We start from the raw sequence: 12,103 nt of genomic DNA, 5'->3' as shown, positions 1-12,103 counted from the left end.
AGTAATTTTGCAATTGTCCTCCGAACGGCAAACATTTTTTTTTTTTTAGTGTTGTACACGGGTTTGTTGATAAAGCCGAAGCATTAAGGACGCACGGCCTGCGTTGCCAAATTGGATTTTCCTAGAGGTCAGTTGTCTGGGTTACCCGTATATATTAAGACGTATTTCAACGTTTGTAAATTTTAAATTTTTATACGTCAATTATTGAGTTTATAATTCACAAGAAAGGGAGTTAAAGCATCGTCGAAGATTACCTCAATGATTACGGGCGTCTAGGTATTTTACTTGTTGTTGGCTGCTGCTTAGTATATTTTGGTATCCATGTTAAGTTGTTTAAATTCTAACGTACACTTCACTGTATCAATGTAGACTACAGATCATTATTTATCTATTATATATACGATACATTACAGACATTAGCTGTATCGCATTGGCTGTTATAATTATCCTCGCAGTAGGTATACATATAGATAATAATAATTGGTTGCTGTAAATAGTCTGTGTCTACTATCTAATGTCGATAGACTCTAAAAACATATTTTTTCATTAATTACTTACACATTTTATTGAGTATTTGAACTTTCAATATTTAGTAATTCAAAAATTAAATTACCATCATATTGTATTAAGTCAACTATTTTATTATTTATAATTTTAGATATAAATCCATTTTTGAAAACATAAAAATATCTGTGTAGAAATTTCTAGACGCAATTAAATAATTATGCTATTATTACTTAAGTATATATAGATAACAGTATTTTTATTTGATTTTTTGAAAATGAAAAAAAATGTAGGTATTCTAAAATAATGGGGTTAAAATGTTAATGTTATTGAATAATTGTATGAACTCATGAAGAGTTATTTTATTGAGATAAACATAATATTATGTATAAATGTACAATACGCACGTTATTTAATTTATATATAACTAAAACATAAACTTTCTTTCTATAATAATATGTACCTGTTTTATTAGATATTAGCGGTAAACCGAACAAATGTTGATTGATTATTCTCGTAGCATTAGTCAATGTTTTTGACGACAACCCGAACGAAGGTCGTCGTTTTCGTGCGCCGCCATCCAAACTTTCCTGAGACGATCGGCCAAAAAAACTTTCTCCTATGTTTGATTGCTTTAACAATGGTAAAATAAAACCAAACATATTATTATATTATCTTTCAACAAAATTCTTTATTATTACGCTTAGAGGTAGGTAAGGTACACGTTATCAAAATATATATTGTCATTATTGGTCTTAATGTCAACGATGGAATGAAAAAAAATTAAATACAAAACTACCGCTACAGTGTTACACTAATAAATTAATAATTGTTAGACCATTATTAATATTATTTCAATATTTAAAATAGAATAAAATAAACGAATTGAATTTCTACCTATATGATTATATTATAATACACAATTTCGAAATGACGTTTAATTTGATGTTTGTGTACACTGGGACGATAAATATGCATAAAATACCGGTGTTGCAGCTAAATAATTGAATCATCATAGTATGGGTATAGCATATTGGGACCGGGTCATTTTTAAATGTCACAAAGCCTATGTAGTCTAAACTCTATACTATATTATACGACACTACAATTTCCAAAACGAAAATAATTGATTTTAATATATTATGTATAAATTATTTAATTTATATCAATAATAATAATAAATTTAACTGCCGGCTCCAGCGGAGGGAATAGTACTGGCGGTGATAAATTAACGCAATTACCACTAATATTGTCATTTAATTAATGCCATTAGATTTTCTCGGTGGTAAAATAATGATATCGATTATTGAGAGGAATACTATACATTATATTGTTTAGAGAAAAATGATTGCATTAAAATGTTTTCTCGGCGGTTAGTTCGAACGGATAATTCAGTGCAGAACATAATATTATTGTACCGTGGTTGGTTGGTACCTGCAGGGTACAACGGATTCGCAAGCTTCGCCATTATTATTAATATTCACATTTGTATACTTGTGCTTTGATCGAAAAGGTTTAGGTTAAACGCGTACGCCATTGTCTGTAGACTTCGTGGGAGATAGTGTGCGTACATAAAACAAGTATAAATATTACGATTTCGACGTGCGATTGTGGGGGGGGGGGGGCTGGGACACGTTACGCTTCCGAGACTCGGGTTTACTTGGATCTCTAACGGGGTCGAGTGGCGTCTAATCTCCTTCGATAAGAAAATTCGCAGGTGACAACTACTACACTGGTCCAGCACGACAGTAATTTGAATACCTATACTATATTATTATTAAAGTAGGTAATAATGTAGTCTATAGTCTTGTACTACATACATTTGGTAATATAAAAAATAATAATAATGTAGGTGCGGTTGATCTATTAAATAGCATGCTATATCATATATACACCTACTATAATATAATATAATATACAGAGTGTAACAGATAGAACTGACTTTTGGAATAACTTTTGTTCTAATCAATATTCAATTTTTTTTTGGATATATTCAAAATAACCAATTTGTGAATCTGATCATAAGAACAATTTTAATGGAAAAAACATTAATTATCTAAGTCAAGTAGTTTATTTTTTGAGATATCAATATTTTTTTGATTAAATGCATTTGTAACGTAATAACTAATAACTTTTTTCAAAATATTTTGACATGAGTATATTTCTTAAACTATTTACTAATCATATAATTTTAACAATTTTTTGTCATATGTTTGAGTAGCATAATTATTTTTTTTTCATTAGGTCTTTCTGTTACACCTTGTATAATGTATAGTATATAATATATAATTATAATTATTATACTAGTTTATTCCCGAAATAATTATGTTATTGTATTTATGTAGGTTTGTGATACAGCTATATCATCGATATTTTTAACCAACGAGTTTTTCTGGAAGTCGGCAACCCCAGCCCCCAGGCAAGATTTAGACTAGACATCAATGCTTAGGGCTAACATTTTTATGCACCACCTACAATACTCATAAGTCATAATCTATGATTTACTTCTGAATTTTTTTTTTTGAAAACTGTCGTTTAGTTCTTATAATTTTTCTCCGTTCGTCAATACTCAACTCATCTTCCTCGCTCACTCCCTATATACTGGCTGTAAGACTTACTTGCGAAAATCTCGTCTTCCGCTGTTTGGCCGTTTCGTTGAGGCTTCCGCGACTACCGACTGCCGCAGTCCGGCCCGAGAACTCCTTGCACTCGTCCATCGGCGACGTGCCCAAGCTCCGGGGTGGGCCTCCTTTGCCACCTTTGCCACCGGCGCTCTCCAGGGGGTTGACATACAGGTTGGAGTCGTTGACGCCACTGCCCTTACCGGCGGTGATTGGGCCACTGGCCGGGACGTGAGCGGCTGGCTCGAAAACGGTGTCGTGAAGGTCGTCGGCTGCAGTCAGGTCACCCTGTGAATGGAACGGTTGCGACTTGCAGCTGATGTACGTGTCCGAACTGTCAACGCTGCCCACCTCGTTGCGCGAACGCCACTGACCGCCGCCAGACGACGATCCGTCGGCCTCCTTGAGCGTTCTCATCTCCACGCTGAGTGGCGTTCGCAGATCGCTGGTCGGGTACGGTGTCAGGTGTTCCGCGTCCAAGTACTCCTTGACCTCCTGAAGTACCGCACCACAAACATGGAAACACATACACGGGCGCTCACGCGCGTCGTGTCGATGAAAACAAACAAAAAACAAATATATAATCAGAAAACGTCGACGCCAAAAATACGATCGAGTGGATGGTCAATAGTTACTATATATTATATTATATAGTTGGCTAGGTACGCACGTATAGATAGGTAATACGCACCGGAAGTATTTTATTATAATATTATAGAATAATATATATAGTGTAATCCACAAATGACATTAAGTATTATACTATTTTCACTATATACGACGTCACTAAATCACTCGTATGATGGGTTATAATATTATTACAGTGTATATAGTCGTGTTTATATTATGTACATACATTTTCTATTACGACAGCTTACGTACTATTACAGTGTTTTAAACGGTACTGTTAAAAATCACTTCTAAAAAAATAATGATATCGATTGAAAAATAAATAAAACGTTGAAATTTTCTCTAGCAGCTAATGGCCTACGGAAATACATCAGCAAAAGTATTAAGTACTTGCTCGTTCGTTCATTCCCGATTTATCAGTGCGTAATAACTACATTTTTATTTATTCAGGCATTTTGATAAATATGATTTTGTATGAGTTCATATTATTCGACTGAACGTTCACAACATACACATTATTGTAATTGCAGGGAAAAATATGAAATATTTGTTGAAACTTTTTACTATACATATAGAAAAAATGATTTTTAAATAGATACAACATTTTTATAACTACCTACTCATCAAAAATAGTAAATAATAATAAATTAAGAATCAAATCGATACAACAAAGATATCTAGCAAAAAAATAAAACAAATAACAATAAATCATGCATGTCTATTACCTACTCTATTATATAACTAATAATGAAAATAGTTGTTCGTGCTATAAAAATGTATAATTTATTATCTATGGACTTTTTATTGATTAAGTTATTCTAAACGACCATTAACGTCACAAATGGTTACAATTCACTTAGTTCCTTCTACGATAATTTTATCAAATAATAAGTGATTGGTGATTGCATTATAATATAATATGCTTTATACTTTTAGACCCAAAGTATAATTATTTTCGTATCGAACATTTTAGCATTTAAACTTTTAAAGTTAACACAATTTATTGGTTAAACTTAAATTGGTAACGATAAGTACAATTTAATTAATTTTTCAAAAACAATTTGGAGGCGTAGCTCATAGTACCTACGTAGTATGTACATTGTACCTACAACCTAATACATTTAAATGCAATATAAATTAAGTTTGGTACGTAATTTGATCAGATTTTAACGTTTCGTTAGCTGCAGATATATGTTATGTCATAATATAAATATTTATGTATACATATTTTATCAAATATACCAAATTATTCGAATCAAACATGTTTGAGATAACTTATGAGTCATGCGACTCTTGTGCAGTACCAATACAATATTTATAGACACGCCATCGATATGACTCATGCATTAATGAACGGAAAATTATTTCGGATAATATATAAGTAATAATATGTTGAAGAATTACATAATATGGATTAATCATAACTCATAAGACGCGTTCTGTGCACTCGAGTTTATTTTTAATTGAACAAACGATTAACGAAGAGCGCTCTGCCTTGGCGCCTAGGTGGCTGGTTCACCGAAAAACTCGAAAAAACATGGAGTCATTGCACCCTAGTATGAGCTGCAACGGTGGCATCATGCGTGGCAGACTTATCGATTTAGTACCGTTAATTATTCACGAGCGATGACAAGATTTGTGGTGGTTAGTACTTACTGCTTAGAGTGGCGTGTGGTCCGTGCTGTACCTACGAGTATTATGGAAATGTATAACATATTGACCATTCAGTATTCCAGTATATTATATTGTTAATATTGTTTGCAATAATTAATATTCAATGGATCCATAGAAGACCGCAAATAATGTCGAAAGCTCTCGAAAGTATAACAAAAGCTTACTACTAGGAAAAAATCTTTATAAATTAAAAAAAAAAACAGTAGGTAAGTACGTAATACGCGACGTTCGCCGAAAATGTCCCGTAAAAAAAGATAAAATTGCTAATATATAAACGGTAAGTACCTATACATATTAAATTGTGCATATAATACCCTTAGATATTAATATTATAGGTACTGAAATGGATGTATAACCTAAATCATATTCGTTTAATCGTATTTCGTATATGTTACTATTATTAATGAATCCGGACATGTCATCGCAAGGGTTGAATGTCGAACTGTGTCACTTGACATGGTTTAAAAAAAAAATTAAAACAATATTAGTAGAATAGTCCTAGAAGCTTTTTATTGTATACCTACTAACCCAACCATAGAGGTAGAACATAATAAAACGCGATAATTAGAAGGGTTGGGAATTTGTAAAAACTGAATTTTTTTTTTCATTATTGTAGTTAATATTTGTCGGTATCATATTATTCAAATTGAGACTTTATTGATTTATAAAAGTATTTTTATTGGATTATAATAACATTTATCTACAGCCAATGGCTGCGGCAGTGATGAGTTGCGTGATGTGTGTGATTCGTCATTTCAACGTAGGTAATCCCTACGTAATTTTTTGGGACTCTAGTTCATTGGGTTTAATTTTTATAGAATAAATTAATAATAATGTTTTCAAAATACGATTTTTCCACAGACATGGTCATTTTGTTTAGTGATTTATACACGCCTAAACAGTAAACAATATGTATAAGCAATCATGAAACAATAATATTATATTATCTATTTTATACTCTATGTTGTTGTGTCGTCATAAAATAGTGCTCAACTTTGAAGAGGCGGACGTCTTGATAACCGCAAACTCCGTGTACAAAAATAATATTATAATATATTCCTATTCGCGAACGTGTTACATTTGTTTTTCATTTTTCATCTAACTACATTTAGGTATTTCGCACGAAAATTACCGTGTTTTTTTTTTCGCTGTCCTCGAAAAAACTTAAATGGATCAAAACGACGAAAACCGAAATCTCGTGCAAAACGTAATTTTACATAATAACACGTAAATCATTTTAGTATTATTATCCATCGCAGTTCATGGATATGATTATTATCGCATATCGCATGTATCGTAATTCCCACGTTATATTATGTTTCACGTTAATCTAGGTCGACAGGATGGGTACGCGAAAAGTGTTGCAGACCTTACAACCGTGTTCTAAGGACAGAACAGTTCTGGTTGGTACCGGTATGCCTCAAACACGGTATGCAAACGTACACTATGTATTTAAAAAAAAAAAAAAAAAAATACTATACAATATTATTCGAGGGTGGTTTTTGTGTCGATAGGGTTAACAGAAACGTGGTAAATAGATATCGGGCGTTCGGTACGTTTAAAGTTTTCGTCGAAGACAAACTAGACGGAAATAGTGGATAATCCGTTACATACGCCATTATAACCAAAGTACGAAATGTTTCAAACCAAAACTATTCATCTCTCTCAAGACATGGACTTGGATTAATATTATATTGTTGTACAATATTATAATATTACAATAATATTGATTTATATTTTATAATAAAAATATGGTCTAACGCTATTGTATACAATAATAAATTGAATGAAAAAAATATCTAACGTATACAACAGCCTTGTTATTTGCATATTATTTAGAAAACGGTAATATTTTTAAATTAGTTTGATCCACAAGACGATATGACGTGTAATTAAATTTTAATCCCTCTCGCACGCAAATGTGTCAGATTATATTTTAGATTCTGAGTGAAGCGATGAATGTATTGATTTTACAATGATGTGCGTTTTATTTTAATTTTTTTTTGTGTCTGTCATCACCTTTTAGAACAGTAAAAGTGCTTGGATTTTCTTCAACAGTAACTTTTCTGAAATGAAAGTGAATTTAGTTGGTACTTTGGGGGGTCAAAATGAAAATTTCCCAGTGGTTTTCAAAAGCGACATGAAAAATAAAAGAAAAATTAAGGAAAAACGTGAATTTTTACGCAAAATCTGTTTTCGAGAAAATCGATTTTTGTTTTTGGTGTAACTGTAAGACAAATGACTGTAGGTACATGACATTTTGACTGAATGTTTATATTATTAGCATTTTCTATACACCATAACATTTTCCAAATATTTTGAGCTGTTTCCGGACATTTTTAGTTTCTATTTTTTTTTAGTTTTTTTTTCTACAAATATCAATAAAATTTTATTTATTAGGTGGAAAAGCTTGAAAATTTAATACAAGGCTCCTACTATATTGTTACAATGACATTTAAAAAAATATTAAAAATCCTTAGTCACAGTTTTTATTTATAAGCATTTAAAGTTCAAATATATTGACAAAATACGGAAAAATCACGAAAATTAGCAAATTATTTTGAGTTGAGAATTCATAAAAATTTTTCTTTTTAATTCTAAGATTTGAAAATGTAATACAAGATTATCCATAAGTTTGTCTACTTTTATCAAAAAAAAAATGTCTACAAGAAAGTCAAATTAAATTTTTATGAGCGTTTGAAATTCATATTTTTACAAAATTCGATATTCACTCGATTTCTCGTGTAACGATTTTATTATTTTGTTGTAATTAAAAAACGTATGACTGTAGATACTTGAAAATTTCACTGAATGTTTATATTAGCATTTTCTATACACGATAAAATTTTGAAAATAATTTGACACTTTTTGAGCTATTTACGGACATTGTCTGTTTTCAATTATTTTAGTTTTTTTTTCTATAAATATCAACAAAATTTTATTTGTTGGGTAAAATAGCGTGAAAATTTAATATAAGGCTGCTGATATATCGGTCTAATAGCAGTTAAAAAATATTAAAAATACATAGGCTCAATTTTTATTTATAAGCATTTAAAGTTCAGATTTTGACAAAATTTATCAAATTTAAAATGTAATGATTATTTTGTAGTTCAAAATTTATAAAATGTTCAACTTTTGTAGCTAAGGATTGAAAATTCAAAACAAGGTTCCACGTAAATAGGTAAATGTATAAATTACTTTATTCACAATAATATCATCAAATATACTTAGTAATATCATAGGCTAACTGATCGTTTTTCTTATACAATGATATTATATCATTGAATTCAAATTTAACACCATTCATTACAGTGACCCACTTGTAACCTATTGTACAGCAGAGCGACATCCACTTACCCACCTTTTTTTATCTTAGTCCGTCAATTACATTATATCCGCTACACAACGTAAATCATCGTCATCGCCAACTACAGCATCTATCTATAATCTAGGATACCTACACTACAGTCTACGGCTGTTAATAACTGTATAATAATAGATATTATAATACTATAACACCATAATAATATCAATATTAAATATACGTAGGTATCATTATTTATTTATTTATTATACTAATAGTTATTTTGTGTTATTCGATATTTCATTAAAACTAATAATGAAGTTGAAAACGATGAAATGTATTTAATATATTGTATTGGGATATATTAAAATCTTAGTCAAAATAATAATTAGTTTTTCGATAAATATTGGTTAAACAATGACTAAAAAGTACAAAAGCATGATATTTTTAAAGGAATTTCTCAACATTATTTACTATAATATATTATATGCATACATTGTAACTTAAAAAACATGGAATTGTATTTATTTATATAAGCTATAACGCATACATATTATATATATAATATATAATTATATATATATCTAGTGTCTAGTCGATACACAAGTATGTAATCAAATCTAAAGATAGTTTATTTTTAATTCTACTTGCAACTATATAAGAAATATATAATGTATGAAGTCTACTTTTGGTTAGACTTTTGATATTAGAAATAAAATTAATCACTAAAATCAAGTTCCTGTACCTTTTGTCTACAAGAGCAACATTCGAACTCATTGAAATTTTCGTCTAATTTTTCGATAAAACAACTCACGGTCATATTCTCCTAAAAGAAAAACAAAACAAAACAAAACAAACATACATAAAAAAAAAAAATGTCACGCAAAAACCAAACAAAAACCAAATAAATCTGCAGCAAGCGTAAAAAGGTTGTTTTCTTTGTTCATTCAGGATGGTATTGACATCATTTTGAAATATGCCTTCAAAAGGTTAAAAATGATAATCACACAGTTTTAATGAGCAAATCTAAGCCCAGGATCACATTCATAGATATAAGTACACATAGCGATTATCATTCATTAGGGGCAACAGATTTAAATACGAAACATTGTCCAAACAAATCATAGGTCATATATTTAAATGGATTTTTAGATGACTCTCTTTGTTTGCATCCACTTTAGTCCTTTTCGTGTAATAATATATCAAAGAACTCGATCCAATTTATTGCTAAAATAATAATAATAATAATAATAATAATAATAAAAATAAATGATACAGTCTCCGAGTTTATATATATTGTTCAAGTAGGTAAGTAGATTTATTTTTGTGTTGTGTTTGTCATTTGAGCAATTATTCTCTTTGAGTGAAATGTTCTATCCCTATTTTATGTATTTATGTATAAATATTTGAATATTAATGTATACGGTGAATTTTAATAACACACAATTTGCATAATATATATTTTGATCACTTGAGTGTTATATAATTGTGATACTTTTAATGTTTTATGTATAACTTCAATTAGTATTTTAACAATTTAAATTGTTACAAAATCTTTAAATTATTTCTATGTAATATATTATATCGGTTCATGCATTTTTTTTTCATTGATATTTATGTCCATGATCATGGATATTAATTGATCATATATTACTATTAATAGGAAATAAAATAATATTTTTGAAAACAAAATTCCACGAAAGATCAGTTACCATATTGAAATAAAAAAAATCGTTTTAGCTAGATTATTTTAAATTGTTATTCTTGCTCATTATTATAATGAAATATTTCAATTGTTTGGATTTTTTAAGAACTTCATTCTGTTGATTAGCGTAAGTATTTTCTCGACAAGTATAATATATGTACATATATGAAATAACGTAATGAATTTATTTTCCAAAAATAAGCACTATATAAATTAACGAATTTAATTCATGTTTCGTGTTTATGTTCTTTTTTAGTAGGTATATTGAAAACATGCAAGTTGGCTTATCTGTTATTTTGAATCGTGAAACTTCACGTGATTAAGTGGAATAAAATTATTTTATTTTTAGTTCGTTTTTGATCATTTGTAAAATATATTATTTATTTTTAACCAATTACTAAACTTGTGAAAAAAACGGAAGGTAATTTTAATTGGTAAACATTTTATATCGATTACCTCGGTTTTTAATCAGTTTAAAAATCCAGAGTTGTCACTGAAATGATTAAAAATTGTCTAAAAATATGCATTATAGTATCATACCGTTGATTATTCCTAATCATTCATAATATAGTAATTATTATGTATTTTGTTTGTAGGTATATTATGTTTTTTAGGTTATTAGGTTTATCAATGAATACTACATTTATATATAGTTAATATAGTTATATTAATTTAAATTAAATTACATTTTTATAGTTTCGCTAAAAAATTAAGATCACATATTATCATTTTTGAAAATTTAAATTTAATAATTTATCTGTCAAATCATTTTTTTTTGATTTTGTACATATTATAAATTTAAATGATTTTGTGTTCAACTTCGGAAAAATTGACGTTTAAACCAATGATTCGGGTCAAAGCTGTCTGGGTTAGTTGAAAATATTCACAAACTCGTTGATTATTTTCTTGTTTTTTCATTATTTTATCTTAAATAAACGTAATTTAGGAAACTAAAAATATAAATTGGACCAAAACAAATAAAAACCGTTTCAAAATGTGATATAAATAATAAATTACGCATACGCCAAGTATCTACTTAAAAATAATATAAAGTCATACAAAATCATTTTATTCGGAAAGTTGAGTTTCATTTTACAAATTTATTGAAATAATATATAGGCTTAGAAAGTTACTTAATATGTGACGTTTTATAGAAAGTCAATGTAATAAAATACAAAACTTAATGTGTGTAAGTTACTGAAATGTTGAGTCCTTATTGATTGAATGGCAATTATTAAGTTATAAGTTATGAGAATATAAATAATCTAACGTGGTCCGTATACCTAAGGGAATTCAAGTGAAAAAAAAAATAATCGAGTTTAAATTAAACAGACAGTCGACCACATAATCTCCAGAGTTAAGTGTCCGTCATTTTCTTTTATCCTTAAATTTTAATCGTCTTACTTAAAAATTATCAAGTGCGTTCAAGTGGGATACCACGATAGGTACTCGTAAAGTTTGAACAGTGGTGTTATTGAAATTCTTAAATCCAACCACACCGAATGTTGCGATATAATTGTGGTTTCAAAAATCAGTAATTTTATTGAATGTGGGTTGGGTAGGTACTTCGATATTTGGCTGCTTCCGAGTTGGTTACCGAATTAAAAATTGCTATACTAGTTGGGTCCGGGATTATTTAAGGTACTACACTAGTTGGATCCCAAA

At 29.2% G+C, this 12,103-nt stretch overlaps 1 protein-coding gene across 2 annotated transcripts in view; it reads right to left on the bottom strand.

Annotated features, from left to right (window-relative positions):
* LOC132951035 (potassium voltage-gated channel protein Shab) overlaps positions 1 to 12,103 on the bottom strand; it is a 53,496-nt gene that overhangs the window by 5,387 nt on the left and 36,006 nt on the right. The window contains exons 7-9 of one of the 2 annotated variants that reach the window (XM_061022717.1): positions 9,479 to 9,559; positions 3,123 to 3,620; positions 968 to 1,136 (exon numbers count right to left, since the gene is read on the bottom strand). In XM_061022717.1, the coding sequence (XP_060878700.1) occupies positions 968 to 1,136; positions 3,123 to 3,620; positions 9,479 to 9,559 (748 nt within the window). The remainder of the gene's footprint in view (positions 1 to 967; positions 1,137 to 3,122; positions 3,621 to 9,478; positions 9,560 to 12,103) is intronic. The other variant, XM_061022718.1, reaches the window with a different exon arrangement.

This window comes from Metopolophium dirhodum, chromosome 8, assembly GCF_019925205.1.
Source record: "Metopolophium dirhodum isolate CAU chromosome 8, ASM1992520v1, whole genome shotgun sequence".
NCBI lineage: Eukaryota > Metazoa > Arthropoda > Insecta > Hemiptera > Aphididae > Metopolophium > Metopolophium dirhodum.
The sequence above is the reverse complement of the archived record's forward strand: the minus strand, read 5'-3'. Positions and strand labels throughout refer to the sequence as shown.